Raw genomic sequence first — 18,730 nt, 5'->3', positions numbered from 1 at the left:
CTGTACAGATTTATGTGACTTGATAACCTGCCTAATTTCTATCCAAGAGTGAAAAGGCAGATGTCACTATGCTCACCATAATCCAACTACCAAAGAAAGTCACTGTACTAAACATATGTTGCATACCGTCCCTCCAGAGGTATTGATTCTGAAAATACAGTGGTTGAATATGTACAAATCCCCAATGTGATACAACTCACAATCTGAATTGTAAAAAAAGTATTCATTTAGATAGACTGTAGCTTGCTGCTTTTTTAAACCTCGCCCCCCCCCCATGCTCTCTTATCTTTGCAAGTACCACAGCAGGTTGCCACAAGAAGCATAAGCACAGCTTGAGGCACTCTTTCAGTTGTCTACAAAGAAAAAGGCAGGCTTCATTCATCATAATAAACTCTTGAAAACACTTCTAGTCACAGTATAATATTTCAGGGTTTCTGCGCAAACCTTTCATGTTTGAAATGTGAGTCACAAAATTCATTTCACAGCTTCAGAGGCTTTGGGGTAATAATTTTTATTCTACTTGCCAAGGGATATAATTACAAAAATACCATCATTTTACTCTGGAAGAATAGTGTTTTAAGCGCTTTAATGCATCCATCTTGGAAATTGGTAAGTAGAATGAATGAGCCACCATTGGTGGGGTAAGTAGAATTCAAGAAAACCTCAAGTTTCTAGTTTGGAAAATCAGTATGACAGAACCTGAATCCTGCTGTGATATAACAGCCAAGTAGCATTTTGTGATATTTTGAGCCAGTCAACACGCATGTTTCTTGACGTATTCTGTTTTGCAATGCATTAGTTGTGAAACAGAAAAATATTTTAAACAGTGAAAAAGTATATGCTTGAAACCATTCTTACTAAATGCTTAAGTATTATTTACACAGTATTAGGAGTAGATTTCACTTTGTAACCCAAGCAAATCTTTAATAATAAAAAATATATAGGTTTTTTAAAAAGTAGATTTCACCAGGGAGGTATGTACTTGTTTGTCAGTTTGTAAATATCTAGATAATTGTTCCCTGTCTCTCCCCCCTCTCCAGATGTTCTGATTGGTACCTTGTTAAGTAGCTTGATCTGCACACACTTTTTATTGTCCTTTTTCATGTTTCGTTTCTTAATCCTATTGTGTTGGCTTCTGGATACAGGAGCAATTCGTAACAATTCATTGACATAAGTGTGGGGAGGCATCAGACCCACAGCACCAGCTACAGGCCTGACCAGAACTCCAGCACTTTGCTTCATTGTGGCTCAGCACCTACAGGGATCAATGGATCTTGGCCATTGTCAGAGGACACCAGTTTGAATTTGCCCAATTCTCCCACCTTATTCCTTATCCTCATTCAGGTCCAAAAGGCTTCAGAAATACTAGCTGATGCCATCAAGAATCTGAGCAGCATATAAATGATAGAGCCTGTTTTCCTGGGGCAATGCCTGCTATTCCATTCTAGTCACCATTCCCAGGAAATTGGGGACAGGAGGGCAATTCTGAATCTAAAGTGGGTCAAAGACAATACAGTGGTACCTCGGGTTACAGGCGCTTCAGGTTATAAGACTCTGCTAACCCAGAAATTGTACCTTGGGTTAAGAACTTTACCTCAGGATAAGAACAGAAATCGTGTGCCAACGGCGCGGTGACAGCAAGAGGCCCCATTAGCTAAAGTGGTACCTCAGGTTAAGAACAGTTTCAGATTAAGAACGGACCTCCGGAACGAATTAAGTTCTTAACCCGAGGTATCACTGTACTGGAAAGCCCCAAGCCACATTGGATCTCACAGAGGCCTGTCTTCACATACCACTTCATCAGCTTCATCACCAGTATGTGAGATTTGCATGCCAGGGACTTCACTATGATTACAACTCTCCTGATTTGGCTTGTGTGCAGCACCGAGTGTATTCATGTAGGTATTTGTAGCAGTTGTGGCCTGTCTGAGGAAATAGGTGGTCCATGCATTTGCTTATTTAGCCAACATCCTGATCAGACCAGGCTCCCAGGGACAGCAGGATCTAAAAAATAGCCAGCTGACACCTGCACAGCCCATGCTGCACCTAGGAGCATGGATAGACACACAGACGAACACTGTGAGCCTGCCACAGGTATGTCTTTCAAGATACACAGGGATGAGAGAGATCTTGTTTCAAAACCCAGATGTTTTTCTCCTAGCCCAGCTACAAGGGGCAATGGTTGTCTCCACAGGCTGTGTCTCCTGGGGGAAGTTCCATTCCACAAGGCTACAGCAGATCATTCAGGTAGCAGATACCCTGACGTGCTTGTGCTGGGTGAAGTCTGGAGAAAACAGTAGTCAGCTCCCTTCGTTGCTAGCCCTTTCTAGCCCAGCTCACAAATTAACAACATTTTCATCAAGAAAATTATTTAAAACCTAATAATGCAATATTATTGTCAGGGAACTGCCATCGGAGCCAGAGGGAGAGGGAGGGCTGCAGAGGGATTCCGTAGAGCGTCCCGGGAGGGAGAGAAGCAGCCCATCTTCTGGGGAAGGAAATCAGCGTAGCACCAGTGGAGAAGGGGGGCAGATGGGGGAATCGGTGAGGTGGCTCCATGACTCCTCGCCGGAGACCAGCGGGGAGAGCACGGGTCCCCCGCTGCCCACACCCTCCCTGCACAGAAGGCTTCCGCGCAGGGAGAGTAGGCGGAGACTAGGCGTCAAAGAGCTGCTTTGCTGGAAGAAGTTCAAGAAACGCCCACTGACGGATTCTGCCAGCGATTGAGACAGCCACGGGCGAGTGGCTGTCCGGACAGAAAAGGTTCACTCAGGCAACCCAGCAAGGTGTGGCGCCGGTTTACGCACGAGCAACCCCTAGAACCATTACAATTATGTAATTACATCATACTTGAAACTGATTTGCCACAAAGAGAGACCCTGGTTACATTAACATTGCAATCAACTACTGCTGGTTCATGCAGCTTTTCAACTGTATGTTAACTGCTGCATGTTTATTTCCTGTAGACAGGCTAAAAGCATGTTTCTTAAAAAGAATGAGGACAAAATTAGCACAAGATGATGTAGCTTAAAGGCAATTTTGATGGAAAGTTGCTGTAAAGGGGCAGTTTAGAATCCGCTGGTAGGGTTGTGCTTGCATTGCATATAGGTGTTATCTAGAAGGAACTCTACTGTACCATTCATGTGCATCTTTTTTCAAACAACACTTGGAGATATCCTCTTCAATTGATGTTCTCGCATGGTGTCATGTCTGCTACATCTGTTTTCAGCAAGGATGAAATCCACCCACGTTCTATTAAAGAAAAAATGAACATTTAGTTAAGATACTTGTAACTCAAAATATGATACACATACATTCATATGCTTTGTGTACAGATGGGCAGAACAGTGATCATCAGTCCATGCAAAAGATGAAGCAACTTAGTGTATTAACAGGCAAAGGTATAGCATTTTTCTTTTTCCAAATAAAGCTATACCAAATAAAATTATTAAGGTTTAATCATTGGGGGCGGGGGGAATACTGAGATCAAAAAGCAGCTCCCCCAGACAAATTTTCCTTTCTTGTCCTCCCAGCTACAGATTCCTATGCCCCACAAAAAGAAAGGAATTGCTGGAAATCTGGCATAGGAATTGTGCAATGCTCACACAAAGTTCCTGATTTCAGTTGATTCCCTTCTCCACTGTAGCCCCATAAGACAGCCTGCAATGTTTGGTAGGTTCTCCCAACCCTTTGGAGAGCCTTTAGGTGGAGGAAAATAATTTATGAGCAGATGTCAGTTCATGGAACCCATGTTTGATACAGCCCCTTGTATGTGCTTGCCACCTGAATTTGTTCATATGTTTATACATAATTTTGGGCTTTCCTCTACCTATATATTTGGGCTCAAGAACTATGCTTCTCTAATACCAGCCCTGAAGTGAAAAGAGTCAGCCAGTGTTTATGAAATCAATTTAGGAAGAAAATAAATTAGGCAGGTGGGTAACCTAAATTCCTCTCATGCGACTTATCCAAGCTCTGTGCTAGGCAAGGATGGGAGCTGTCTCTTAGGCAGTGCTTTTTTTTCTTTTAAAAATGTTTAGGGGTACTCTCATTTTGACTCAAGAAAATCACCATTTCATAGTTCAAATTGGGGGAAATTAATCCAGTAAATGGACAAAAGTACAAAGATTCACAAAATGTTTAGGGGTATGTGTCCCCCCAGAAAAAAGCACTGCTCTCAGGATATGAACACTACAGAAAATAACCACCTTGGTTGTTTTGTCTTAATTAGCTTCTTATTTACATATATGCTAAATGCAGCATTGGATGTTTGGGCCGGAATCTAATGCAAATAACTACGTCGCAGACAAAGCCGTTTCCTTTTTGTCTGGGAACATTGGAATGAAATACAGTGGTACCTCGGGTTACAAACGCTTCAGGTTACAGACTCCGCTAACCCAGAAATATTACCTCGGGTTAAGAACTTTGCTTCAGGATGAGAAAAGTAATCGTGCTCCAGCGGCGCGGCAGCAGCAGGAGGCCCCATTAGCTAAAGTGGTGCTTCAGGTTAAGAACAGTTTCAGGTTGAGAACGGACCTCCGGAACAAATTAAGTACTTAACCCGAGGTACCACTGTAGACTTGGTTTTTTTAAAAAAATGACCAGCTGAGTTTGTAGGACCCTCAGGATAGATCATTTCGTTGGGCTCTCATCAGTGGGCTCACCCTGCAGGGATGTGGGCCCTCAACAGATGCTCAACCACATGGGCTAACCCTTTACACTGGCTCTGTTAAGTGCAAAAAAATATATCTACAACACAGGTCCATCAGGTCAGTTCTGTAGACTGAAACCAGTATCAGTACTTTTAATGCTTTGCTCTACTCCATGGATAGGCAGACTAATGCCCAGGAGCCAGATCTGGTCCAGTCACCTTCTAAATCCGGCCCGCGGACAGTCCGGGAATCAGCATGTTTTAACATGAGTAGAATGTGTCCTTTTATTTAAAATGCATCTCTGGGTTATTTGTGGGACCTGCCTGGTGTTTTTACATGTGTAGATTGTGTGCTTTTATTTAAAGTGCATCTCTGGGTTATTTGTGGGGCATAGGAATTCGTTCATCCCCCCCCCCCAAAAAATATAGTCCAGCCCCCCACAAGGTCTGAGGGACAGTGGACTGGCCCCCTGCTGGAAAAGTTTGCTGACTCCTGCTCTACTCCCATTGCTGTTTAGGAGAGATTAGGGACTCAGCTATACAGCTGCAAGTACAGTGGTACCTCAGGTTACATACGCTTCAGGTTACAGACTACGCTAACCCAGAGATAGTACCTCGGGTTAAGAACTTTGCTTCAGGATGAGAACAGAAATCGTGTTCCGGCGGCGCGGCGGCAGCAGGAGGCCCCATTAGCTAAAGTGGTGCTTCAGGTTAAGAACAGTTTCAGGTTAAGAACGGACCTCCAGAATGAATTAAGTACTTAACCCGAGGTACCACTGTAATACATTTTGAATGTGTTGTAAAGTGCAATATTCAATTGTGACACTAGATGGTGAATGTGAGCTAAAGCAAATTCAATGCATTTTTCAAAACGATTTTTTGTTAAAAAGGCATTTTCACAACATTTTTAACGTGTGTAGATTCTACCCAGGATGGAAGAGCTAGGCTTGCTTGTATAGACTGCACATAATCCCTCTTCCCCACTTGTTGGTTCTTCAGTCCCACTCAAAAGCATTGGACGGAGGCAGACTGGTTGTTTTCTTGTGTTTCAAAATGGTATGATCAGTGCTCTGGATATTTGGAGTCTTTTCATCAGCCTAAGCTTCTGAGACATCAGTGCATCCCAATACATGACAGGAGGTGTGTAAACACAAAAATAGAGTGTCTCTTGCACTTTGCTTTAGCATACTAAATTGTCAGCTGAGTAATTTGCTTCTGGTTAACATAGACCACAATAAATGATTTTTATTTATTTATTTTACAAAAAGGGGCTGGAAAACCCAGCTTGATCTTACCTTTGAAGCAGGCAGGGACCGAAAGAGTGCCATCTATGCATTGAGTAGGTACAGTGTAACTACACTGCTGTTCTTTATTTTTGCAGAAAAACCAGATGGTCTCACCATGTTTTATTCCATCCCTGAGATGGTCTTGCACCTTTAGTTTCTGCTCATTGTATAATACTGTAGCCCTTTTTACTGGTATGGCACATGGTGCTACAAGGGGGTGGGAAAGGGATACAAACAGTATGGTTGAACAAGCACATATCTTGGATCAGTCAGATACTTCAGCAATAATACAAATGCAATTGTGGGGCGAATGACATCATTATTCAGACAAATGGCTTTATGAATAAATCAAGCAAAATTGACATGATGAAGCCTCCTCAAGTAATCATTGTTATTTTCCTAGCAACCTCTTCTATCTGCATTGACAAAAGGGTTCTGTCCCTCTAGCATTGCTTACATGTTCTTAAGCAGCAGATCACGTGCAAGAAGTGATGTCTACTACTGACAACCGTAAGATTGCACCTATTGTAGATAACTATTACATATCATTATAAATATACATGTAATATATTTAAGGGTCTGGTAAATGTTTCTAAGCCCCACTCAAAACAATGGACCACATTAATAACATCTAGCTTTGGTTTTCCCAGTAGTGATGTATGGAAGTGAGAGCTGGACCATAAAGAAGGCTGATTGCCAAAGAATTGATGCTTTTGAATTATGGTGCTGGAGGAGACTCTTGAGAGTCCCATGGACTGCAAGAAGATCAAACCAATCCATTCTGAAGGAAATCAGCCCTGAGTGCTCACTGGAAGGACAGATCCTGAAGCTGAGGCTCCAATACTTTGGCCACCTCATGAGAAGAGAAGACTCCCTGGAAAAGACCCTGATGTTGGGAAAGATTGAGGGCACAAGGAGCAGGGGACAACAGAGGACGAGATGGTTGGACAGTGTTCTTGAAGCTACCAGCATGAGTTTGACCAAACTGCAGGAGGCAGTGGAAGACAGGAGTGCCTGGCGTGCTCTGGTCCATGGGGTCACGAAGAGTCAGACACAACTAAACAACTAAACAACAACAAGTAGCTTTGCCTAGACTGCAACCCAGATGTGTTCACGTTGTACTGTGAAATTGTTCTTGTTAAGGTAGGCACACATAAGAACTTGGAAGGGGAGTCCTAATGGGCATCTATACAGAGGGTAGCTCAAGAGTTATGAGCTTACAGATGCTGAATTCATATACAGCACAACAGGCAACACTGATGTGTATTTACAGTCTAGGTTCATTGTCTCACAACCGGCTGACTTTTATGATTGCATGAAAAATACATAAGCTTTATGACATAAAGATATCCGAAAAGCTGGGAACGGGATTCCATTAACTAATTTCGCTTGTGGAAGGCCATACGAGAATGTCCACAACAAGACTCCTCCCCCTCAAATACACCCCTTCGCTCCCTGAAACTGATAGGAGTGTGCAGTTTTGTAGAATTACCAGAACAGTGCACAAAGGGAGAAGGGAAGGCATCATTCCATTTGGCAAACTGAAAAGCTTGCGCTGAGAAAACAATTGCTCTAGTGCTATGTTGAATTCCTCCCAGGGTCACTTTTTCAAAAATGAAAAGCTGCCCTATGGTTAGATACATCAGATGCTAAGTTTTACCTCTGCAAGCTGGTTTTGTTGACCAGGTCCCTGTTTTTTCACAACTGGATTCTGAAGCCCCATCTAGTACATATGGAGGATTACAGCCATATTGCACAGTTTCTTTGTATTTGTAAGTACGACGAAGAGCAAAGTTTATAAACCCATTTTCTATTTGCTCTGGATATGGACATTCTACAGCTGTGTTAGGGGGAAGAAAAAGATTGCTATGGTTTAGAGGTCATGGGGGAAGGGCAAAAAGAGAGAACTTGCATACCCAAACTGTCTTTCAATTAGCAAGATTATATTTAGAGGACTTACACCTGCATTCAGGTAGTTCACTCCAGTTTCCACTGGCCAGACATTTGGCTGTTTCGTTTCCAAACAAAGCAAGAGGCGGTAAGCACTCAAACTTGATTAGGTCTTGGAAGACTGATACATTTCCAGGCACAAGTTTACGGTAAGAAAGGGCTCCAAATTCAGAAACTGGAGGCGGAGGACAAACGACAGCTGGAGGAAAAAGCAAATTTATTTGAGATAGTGTAAAAACTTTACTCTTGTGCCTATTTGGCTAAATATCTTATAAAACACTCCTGTTCTTACGGAATTCATTCTGATACGTCGGAGTATTTGCTTCACCTGTAAAAAAAATCTCTTGATTAGTTAACATAAACTAAGGTGGCTGGAAAGTTTGAGTGGGTGTCTAGTGCACTTCTCTTAAAGAGAATTGTAAATGTGAAAGACCAAAACACGGCAACTGTACACCAAGTCTGCAGGCTTTCCCCCAAAACACACTGAGGCCCCCAATATACTTCTGTTCCTATATTGAAGCTCATTTTGGATATGTTTAGCCAAAATTAGTTTCACGGATATTGTAAAAGATCAGTGGGAAATGTAGCCATTCAGGGATTAAAGGGGAGGGGAATTCAAATATACATGGGATATAATTGGTACTTCACATAACTCACCACCAAGGGTGATGCTGATTCATTTCTTACTAAGAGAAAATTAAACAAGTGTCTTCCCCATCATTTTTTTTTTTTAAAAAGGGTTTCTCTTTCTAAGAACTGAGAGAGAGTTCTAATACAGTTGTACCTTGGTTTTCGAACAGCTTAGTTCTCGAACGTTTTGGCTCCCGAACACCACAAACCTGGAAGCGAGTGTTTTGGTTTGCGAACTATTTTTGGAAGCCGAACGTCCGACGTGGCTTCCGCTGCTTCCGATTGGCTGCGGGAGCTTCCTGCAGCCAATCAGAAGCCGCACTTTGGTTTCTGAACATTTTGGAAGTCGAATGGACTTCCAGAATGGATTCTGTTTGACTTCCAAGGTATGACTATACTTGAAAGCAGGCCCATGCAGAGTGTGGGGCAGCCGGGTACACATTGCCTTGGCCTTGGAGGGCTAAGGAGGTTTACGCTGTCATGCCAGGGATGTTTATAACTTTATTATAACAAGACTCTCACCCCGGGCCTTAGACAAGCTCTGCACAGGCTTGCTTGAAAGCAGTGTTGCAGCTAGAGCTGAACCTCAGGGCCAAAATCAAGGGCCTTGCTGGATTCTCCCTGCCCACAATGACTACCTGTAAAGCTGTAGAAACAAGCCCTGTTAAGAGTTTGGCTGGCTAGATATCAGCATGATTGCAGAAACTCATTTTATTATTTACATTTTTAAAATACATGAACTTTTTCTGCAACGAAATAGAATCAGCAATAAAAAAATATATTCCTGTAGTCATGACGGTGCCATGACTTAGGTGAGTTTAAAATGCAAGCTGCTTGCTCAGATTTTATCTCTTTTATCATTGGGAGATGTATCAGGAACATAGAAGAATATGAAAAATATAGGGGTGGAGAAGAGATTGGGTACTTCGCAATGTGTGGATATCAAAAGTGCTGTGTGAGACCAATGGGTTGAATCCAATGAAATAATTGCAAACACAGAATGACTTCCACTCAGGGAAAAGAATTTTCCTCCTGCACACACAAACACACACAAATCATCTGCAGTGAATTGAGAGGTAATCCAGAACAGATGGGGGGGGGATGTAGAAGTACTGTACAATTATCTATTTTGAGAGTATGACTCTACTGTTTTGAATGGAAAAGCTACCCATACAGTATCTATTTAAGTAATTGTACATAACCTTTCAAGACCACACAGGTTGTTCATATCATAAACACACATGAAAAGAAAATTTCACAATTCTCTCTAAAAAGTAGCTGTATTATAGAAAATAGAACAGAAAAACAGCACCAGCTGTTAAATCATGCTTAATACTCTAGACAAACCTCAAATTAATCAGTTAAAAGTGAATGTAAAAAGATGGGTTTTTCTGTGTATCATTTAAAAACAATTGAGCTAAGCGCACTTCCTGTGCGAAGGGAATTCCGTCACTGAGAAGGTCTTATCTCCTGCAAGCACCAACCAACCTGATGGACCTTGGACCTTAACCAGCGGGCCCACAAGCAAGGCCTCAACGATTAGCTAATCTGACAGGAGTTCAGGCAGTCCTTCAAATAACCTGGTTCCAAGACATCACGATACCCAGACCTTTATCCAGGATGTCTTAACATTACACATGTACAAAGGTTGCTACATTTGATACCCCCGTGATTGGGTCAGTCAGCCCGTCACATCTTCATACACAAAACGAACCCATTTCTCACATACGTTTGCATTTGGGTAATTTTTCACTCCACTGTCCATCTGCCAGGCATTGGGCGGTTTTCTTCCCTTGAAGAATATACCTGAGAAATAAAACACATCTATAACAGCTGTTTTAAAAAATATTTTGCACTCGTGATTGACAAAAAAACAAAACCAGCTGGGTTGGGTATCCCACATGGAGTTTCTAATATGGCCCAGTAATGGCCTTGATTTTGGTGCTGTTTCTTTTACTTCACACTTTATATATACTTAGAAAATTGCCAAGAGTCGCCTTTGAGGCTATTCTCACTTTTGCCAATTAACACCAAAATGCGTAATATAGCCTAAGCTACATATAACTCACTGAACAATTCTGTGTTAAATCAGAAGCTTACATACTCCTACACCAACAGATGGCCAAGTAAGAGCAATCTCATCCACTGGAATGAGATTCAGCAGCCCTTGCCAAGCTTTTTGACATTTGGGCATGGATATTTGTTGTAACTACACTTTATTTGTTCTTATTTCTTTTCAGACAAAATAACATAACATTCTCCAGATCCATATGCAGGACATGGAAGTTTTAATGTTCTTGCCTATATGCTACCTGTCCCTGGCAGGGACAGCGAAAATCCATGGGACTGGAATCCCTCCTTTAAATAGAACACCGCCACACAACTTACCCTGGATGACACGAAAACCTTATAGAACTCTGGTAGGTGAGGTCTGTATGTTCGGTCTCTCCATTTTCCAAAGGTCCAGGGTAGTAACATTTTTTTGCTGTTTTAGTATAAGACAATGTTTCATTATTTTTGTTCATTTCCAGAACAGAGGCATTCAAGTCATTCCAAAAGAACCACTGCGTATTTTAATCACAACAATCTATTGGGGATAGATTAGCACCCAATGAACTTAAGCGTGTGACCACGTGAAGAGTCCATCAAATCCCTTGTCAGGGAACTGCCATCGGAGCTCCAAGTGGTGGAGGGGCTCCAGGATGCTAGGAGACCCTCGGATGCTGAGGAGGGAACCAGCAGGGGGAGAGGGAGAGTTTCAGCGGAAACAGAGTCGGAGGAACGGCTCCGAGACGCTTCCAGTGAGAACAGCGGGGAGAGCTCAGGACCTCCCCTTGGGACGCCCACTTTGCGCAGGAAGCTGTCACGTAGAGAATCAAGGCGTAGAGTTTCTGTCAAAGAACTCTTATGTTGGAAGAAATTCCGGAAACGCCCACTGACGGATTCTGCCAGCGATTAAGGCAGCCATGCACCGATGGCTGCGTGGAGAGGGACAGTTTTGAAACTGATTACAAGACTCTGAGAGTGTAAGCGCTCACACACAAGTAGCCCCATATCCCATCACATCCCTAAATAGTATGGACTCCTACAGAGTAAAAGTGGTAGCTCAGTGGTGGTCAGGTACCTGGTTTTGCATGTCTGAGACCCTACTGTGTTTAATTTTTGGTGCCTGCAGTTAAATATATCAGGAAGCAGTTGATATGTAGGACTCGCCACTCTCCTGAAACCAGCGTACAATACTGGCAAAACAGAAATAATGCATTCAAATGTTCCTAAGTTGTTTCTCTGATGCAACTTGCAGTGCAAAAGCTGTTCCTGTCACACATCATAAAGTCACATTCAGAACTGTTTGCCTTACTTCAGTTTTGTACAAGGCTCACGTTACGAGGGACCCTCCCTTAGAAATACATGGCAGGCAGAAAGCAATTTGCAAGGAAAGCTTTAACTATTGTTTCTGCCCGTTGCATAGCTGTTAAAAGCAATTCTCAGGAACTATTTAGAAGGGATGATCAACATATGATGGCGATAAACGGACCACTTTGTGGTCCATTGTGACTATGCTGGGAAAAACAGCACAACGCTACTTGGGTTTGTTCTACCTTGGATTCCACAGCTATTACAAATTGAGGGGATGTACCACTGAGGACTGCTTGTTGTATGGATATTTTAAAAGGTTGCATAGCTAGAGGATGTGGACAAGATTCAGACATTTCCTGCATTGGACTAAATGACCCTCGGGGTACTTTCCACTCTACAATACAGTCGTACCTTGGAAGCCAAACAACTTGCGAGTTCAATGTTTTGGCTCCCAAACACTGCAAACCCAGAAGTGAGTGTTCCAATCTGTGAATGTTCTTTGGAAGCCGAATGTCCGATGTGGCTCCGCGGCTTCTGATTGCATGCAGGAAGCTCCTGCAGCCAATCAGAAGCCACGCCTTGGTTGTCAAACGTTTTGGAAGTTGAATGGACCTCCAGAACAGATTTTCTTCAGCTTCCAAGGTACGACTGTACTATGATTCTATGACCAACCACATGTATTCTTGTTACAGATAGGTAGCCGTGTTGGTCTGCCATAGTCAAAACAAAACAAATTCCTTCCAGTAGCACCTTAAAGACCAACTAAGTCAGTTCTTGGTATGAGCTTTCGTGTGCATGCACACTTCTTCAGATACATGTATTCTTGTCTCTTTTTTGTTTTTTCTTTAAATCTCACCGAACCAGAAAACTTCCAGCTAGTTTCCTTTCTGGGGTAAGATAGTTGCACCTTTCTTCCTGATTTTCCTAGATGTGGGTTATTTTCCTTGATTTATTCAATCCAGCTTTAGGCTCAATTACAGAATACAGATAGTTTTTGGTCACCTTGAGAAACTGCCTATGGCAGGAAATGTCTGCTTGTTGAGATTTCTATCCAAACATCATCTTGCAGTAGGTTGAGTTAAAACATTTAAACATTACTTTCTTGAAACTATTATATTTAACCACATCAGCATCTCTGTCTTGCCAAAGTGCTACATGCTCTGGTTATCTTGGACTACTGCAATGTTCTCTACATGGAGCTACCTTTGAAGTTGACTCAGAAACTAAAACTAATCCAGAATGTAACAGTTAGACTTGTGACTGGGAGCAGCTGCCAGGACCATATAACACTGATCCTAAAGGATCTTCACTGGCTCCCAGTGTGTTTCTGAGTGGTGTTTCTGACCCTTTAAAGCCCTAAACAGCCTTGGCCCTATATATCTGAAGTAGCATCTCCACCCCTATTGTTCAGCCTGGACACTGAGGTCCAGTTCCGAGGACCTTCTGGCAGTTCCCTCACTGTGAGAAGTGAAGTTACAGGGAACCAGGCAAGGGCTTTCTCGGCAGTGGTGCCCTCTCTGTGGAATGCCCTCCCATCAGATGTCAAGGAGATAAAGGACTACACAACTTTTAGAAGAAATCTTAAGGCAGCCTTGTATCAGTAAGTTTTTAATGTTTGACATTTTATTATGTTTTTATGTGTTGGAAGCCACCCAGAGTGCCTGGGGCAACCTAGCCAGAATGGCAGAGTATAAACAATAGAAATTATGATGATGACGCTGATGATGTATCTACACTGATATCCAGGCGATTTCAATGCAGAAATCAGAAGCTTATTACACGTGCTTGAAATAGCCGTTGTGGCAAAGTGTTACCATAGCTGAGCTCTAAAACACACCCTGTGAGTATAATGTATTGCCTCTTCCGGGGTGAAGTTAATAAAATATAATTCTCATACTTTTGCTGAGGTAGTAGGGACAAGATATCAAGCATTAGAGAGGAGGGTTTCTGAAGACAGACAGATTCTGTATACAAACTAAATACAGTGGTACCTCGGGTTAAGACCTTAATTCGTTCTGGAGGTCTTAACCTGAAACTGTTCTTAACCTGAAGCACCACTATAGCTAATGGGGCCTCCCGCTGCTGCCGCGCCACCAGAGCACAATTTCTGTTCTCATCCTGAAGCAAAGTTCTTAACCCGAGGTAATATTTCTGGGTTAGCAGAGTCTGTAACCTGAAGCGTCTGTAACCTGAAGCCTATGTAACCTGAGGTACCACTGTACAAGGTTTGCTTTGTATTTTGTAAAATGAATAGTTCTTACTCGAATAGGTTATGGTAAGCAAAAAAACCAGCAAGACACATTATAGAAAGAATGTACTTACGTATACATCTAAATGTAACAATAGGCCATCTACCAGACCAGGGGCATGTATAACTCCTTGAGCCTGAGTAAGGCACATAACCAGGGTTACAGTGGTATGTAATTTCCTCTCCCATATTGAATTCTTCCTTCTGTATGTCAGCAGTCGCCAATGGTATTTCAGGTGGTCTGGGACAGACTAGAAGACACCAAGTACCGTACTTTATTTATCAGGCTTTGTATTCATTAACAGCTATAGCATCCCCATGTTTTGAAGCAAGCAAATAAACAGATAATAATAATATGAGCACATTGTGCCTTTGGTTCATCACATAAAGGTGGTGTACTGAAGGCATAACTGGCAGCAGGACTGTGATCCATTTTAATCCTGCATCAACCTCCATCAGTATATGAAGTTGACCCTCGGGCACTTGACTGTAGCCACTAGCTAGAACTACTGCTCAGAGTAATTCAAAGGAAAGAGGGGGAAAGGATATGGTTCCTCCCACCAAAAAAACTGGAAAATTGGCAGGGAGAAGATCTACACTTGACCCATTTGCTACACGTGCTGATGGGAAAATAATTCACCAGTTATTTGGCTGATAGCTTTATCAATAAGAATGCACCGACCAAAATCACCTTTCTTTTACTGGATTCTTTGAGGGCCCACTCACAGAACTATATCTGCCCTTGTGAATATCTCCCCACCTTCTTTTCAAACATCTGATGTCCCTGAAGTCATGCCCGGTGCTATCCACTAAATAAATAAATCACAACCATGTTACAATATTTACCACTGACTTTTTATGTGACTTTTTTCTGCTAAAGGCTACATCATGGCTTGCTCTCTGAACTCTGGCCTTTTAAAAAATAATATTCTAACAATCTATTTATGATGATGCAGAAGCAAAAACAGGAAAGCTTTCAGAATGTAGGCTTGAAATTAATACCGAACTAATTCAGTTTCCCAGATTTTGCCACACATTTATAACCTTTGCAATCAGATTTGCAAAGGAGATTTAGTTAATCCATAGTTCATGAGGCTACGGCTCTCTGACAAGTGCCAGCAGCTAAATTTTTGCTAAGAGAGGTAAAGTCAAGTTAGCTTCTCTCATATGCTGGCGTCTTTATTTTTACAACACATGCCTCACATGATATACCAGGTTAACACACCTGAACTGAATTAAATGATGGAAGCAGATGCATACTAAGCAAAGCAGGTCAAATTCAGTGACTTGTTAGACTTAGATCATATTGTGACATTCCAGCATAAAAAAGACCAAGAAAGACCATTAGGTCCAGTCATGGCCAACTCTGGGGTTGCGGCGCTCATCTCACTTTAATGGCCGAGGGAGCCGGCGTACAGCTTCCGGGTCATGTGGCCAGCATGACTAAGCTACTTCTGGCGAACCAGAGCAGCACACGGAAATGCCGTTTACCTTCCCACCAGAGAGGTACCTATTTATCTACTTGCACTTTGATGCACTTTCCAACTGCTAGGTTGGCAGGAGCTGGGACCGAGCAACAGGAGCTCACCCCGTCGCGGGGATTCAAACTGCCAACCTTCTGATCAGCAAGTCCTAGGCTCTGTGGTTTAACCCACAGCGCCACCCGCGTCCCTTCCAGCATGCTCCAACAGAAATTAAGGCACACTACTCTTCAGAGCATAGGAATCATCTTGCCCAGGTTAGCCCTGCCCTGCATAATCAATCCCATGATGCAGTGCACACACAGCATTTGAATGGGAATGCCCATCAACTTTGTGGAGGCCCAGTCCCCTCAAGTATTTTATTGGGGGGTGTGAAGCCCCTGCAGCCCCTAGGAACTGGCTCCTATGAACACCAGGAAAAAATGGGTTATTACTTGCAAAATCTCATCCTACATTACATTTCAGTCTCTAAGCTATCACAGACCGGTTTGTTTGCTTTTTGTCCTGTTAAAATATTAGAGATGCTTACCACGTCCTGCAAGAACAGTGTGGGCTAGAGCAACCATCCAGAAGATGAGTGGGACAGGAGACATTGTTGCTTCGTTACAGGCTGCCCAAATGGGTCCAAACTCAGTCCTTTGCCTCCTAAAAATAAACAGAATGGAAGGCTAAATATTAACTTCCCATGTTTATTTTGATTCTCGTAAACAAAAGGAGGGGAAAAGAGGGATTCCCGAAACCTGCAGGGTAAACAGACTGAACAAGCAACGGTGCGCAGAACATTTTGCAATACTTTTTTTAAAAAAGCCGCTTAAAGCTCCAGTTCACTCTTGTTTGGGAATCTTTTGTACGCTGTACCTTTCTGGACAGAATGTTCAATTACCCAATCTTTATCAGGTGCGGAGGTGGGATGGTTGAAAGGCGATACTGTAGGTTGTTTCTTCTTACCCAAGTCTTAAGACTAGCCAAGCTTCTCTTTTCTTCTCAAGAGCAAGAGTGATAATGTCACTGACCAGAGCAATATTTGCTAGTGTTGTAAGCTGGGAGAGGGTGGGTAGAGGTCATGTCTGGCTTGGCACATGATGATCCCTTTGTTAGGAGTCTAGACTCAGGCTATGCTCATATTAGTAGCTTAAAATGTTTCAGTGTTGTTTCTTTACTTGTAAGATCTGCTTCAGAGGGACTAACCACCAAAGGAAGTTATGTTGGTAGGAGCACAGAGCAAGGCCTTTTTTGTGGTGGCACCCCAGGTATAGTTCCCTTTCTAGGAAAATGTGTGCCTTGGGGCACCAGTCCCTCCCCCCAAAAAACCAGTGCAGCCCCAAATTGCATGAGGTTGCGGAGGCCATTTTGACCGCTGTCCTCTCTTGAGAAAAAACAGGATGTCCCATATTTTATTCACACACACACACACGCGCACACACACACATATATGAGAATAAAATAAACTTTTCTGTTTTACAATTTAAAATACTATTCTACATCCTTAAGATATCAATGACTTCCCTTCTATTTCCATGGTTCATTTTACATATCATAAATCCCTGCATATTTTACAAAAACTATACCATTCAGTATTCTATCATTGCATCCATCAAAACTTGTTTACACTGTTGAATTTATCTTAATGCTGCCAGCATTTTCAGCTGTACACAGGTATTCCCCATATATTCAATAAACGTTTTCCAGTCTTTAAACGTATGTGCTTCTTGTTCTCTTATTCTATATGTTAGGTCTGCAAGTTGTGTATATTCAACTTAAGTTGCCATTCTTCTTGGGACAGATGTCCCACATATTCTGGGACAGTTGACAGGCATGTTTCTTCTATGTTTGAAGCAAGAGGAAGGACAAGAAATAATAGGTCTTCTGAGTGGAGAAGATGGAGAAATGCTATTAAGGTGACAGAGAGAAGGCAGAATAGAACAGCACTTACAGTGTCCAACCTGTTGAAAAGAATAAATGATGCCGGAAGGGAGCTGCAGCCCAAGGTAAGGAAAGGGTTGGTAGGGAGCAAGTATGAATTATGAATAAAATGGAGAAGGAGGAGGAGAAAGAATAAAGAAGAAGGAGACAGTTTTACAGATCTTTTTGTGGAGGGCTTTTACAGCTCTCAAAGGGTCCAATAAACTGCCATAATGGCGGGATAAGAATTGTGTGCTGGGGACCTGAAATCTAGGACAGATATTTCTTTCTTAGCAGGCCTCTGTTTCCTTTTCAGAAAAAAGCTCCTCCTCCTCTTCTTCTTCTTTTTATAACTCACCCATCTGGCTGTGTTGCCCCAGCCACTCTGGGCAGCTTCCAACATATATAAAAACATAATAAAATACCAAAAATAAAAAAAAACTCCCAGTACAGGGCTGCCTTCAGCTGTATATTTATTTATATCATTGACGTCTGATGGGAGGGCGAACCACAGGGCGGGCGCCACTACCGAGAAGGCCCTCTGCCTTGTTCCCTGTTACTTCACCTCTCGCAGTGAGGGAACCGCTAGAAGGCCCTTGGAGCTGGATCTCAGTGTCCGGGCTGAACGACAGGGGTGGAAATGCTCCTTCAGGTATAATCAACAATATGTGTTTTCTAAGGCAACAAAAAAATGTGACTTCATCTGGACTGAATCTGAGACCTTTTGAATGCAAAGCACATGCTCCATCAATGAGTTATGGCTCTTCACCAAAGGCTCCAACATATATGGTTAGAGTGCCCTAAACTGAAACAATTTTGGGCAATGATAATCTCTGAAATAAGACTAATTACTGGTTATCAACTCAATTTAAAACTGAAAGAGTTTCTTCCATTCAGAGGAAAACTATTTTGATTAACACCTGGTGACATATCAACGAGACATGTCATTCTAGAAGCTAGAATGTTAATTGCCAGTTGCTGGAAGTTAAAAGAGCATCTGCCAATTTCACAGTGGTACAACCAAGTTTTGGGAAGTGCCCTAACTGGGGGTGGGGGTGGAATCACTAGCCAGATCAAAACATTATCTGGCTGACAAGATCAGATGAATAATTAGAAAAATTGCTTCCATGGCTCTGGGATACAGAAAATTTGCCAGCAATATCCAGACCACAACAAGAAAGTTGTATTTTTTAATATTAAAAAACAATGTGCAGTTCTTATAGCC

General features: G+C 42.4%; 1 protein-coding gene across 1 annotated transcript; it reads right to left on the bottom strand.

Annotated features, from left to right (window-relative positions):
- Positions 1–2,908: 2,908 nt before the first annotated feature.
- On the bottom strand, positions 2,909–16,248 carry APOH (apolipoprotein H). The gene is made up of 8 exons (XM_081849885.1): positions 16,133–16,248; positions 14,197–14,373; positions 10,906–11,002; positions 10,247–10,323; positions 7,898–8,086; positions 7,598–7,777; positions 5,947–6,144; positions 2,909–3,252 (listed from the first exon to the last, which is right to left on the bottom strand). The coding sequence occupies exons 1-8, from the start codon at positions 16,194–16,196 to the stop codon at positions 3,182–3,184; spliced, it is 1,053 nt and encodes a 350-aa protein (XP_081706011.1). The 5' UTR covers positions 16,197–16,248; the 3' UTR covers positions 2,909–3,181.
- Positions 16,249–18,730: the final 2,482 nt, after the last annotated feature.

Source organism: Podarcis erhardii, assembly GCF_964252035.2.
Source record: "Podarcis erhardii genome assembly, chromosome: 2".
Lineage (NCBI taxonomy): Eukaryota > Metazoa > Chordata > Lepidosauria > Squamata > Lacertidae > Podarcis > Podarcis erhardii.
The sequence above is the reverse complement of the archived record's forward strand: the minus strand, read 5'-3'. Positions and strand labels throughout refer to the sequence as shown.

Excerpts from the sequence above, each read along its gene's own strand:
- APOH (XM_081849885.1), bottom strand. The coding sequence starts at position 16,196 with ATGTCTCCTGTCCCACTCATCTTCTGGATGGTTGCTCTAGCCCACACT. Across the intron at positions 14,374-16,132 it reads CACTGTTCTTGCAGGACGTG|TCTGTCCCAGACCACCTGAA; the intron begins GTAAGCATCTCT and ends GGTGTCTTCTAG. Across the intron at positions 10,324-10,905 it reads AGGTTTTCGTGTCATCCAGG|GTATATTCTTCAAGGGAAGA; the intron begins GTAAGTTGTGTG and ends TTTATTTCTCAG.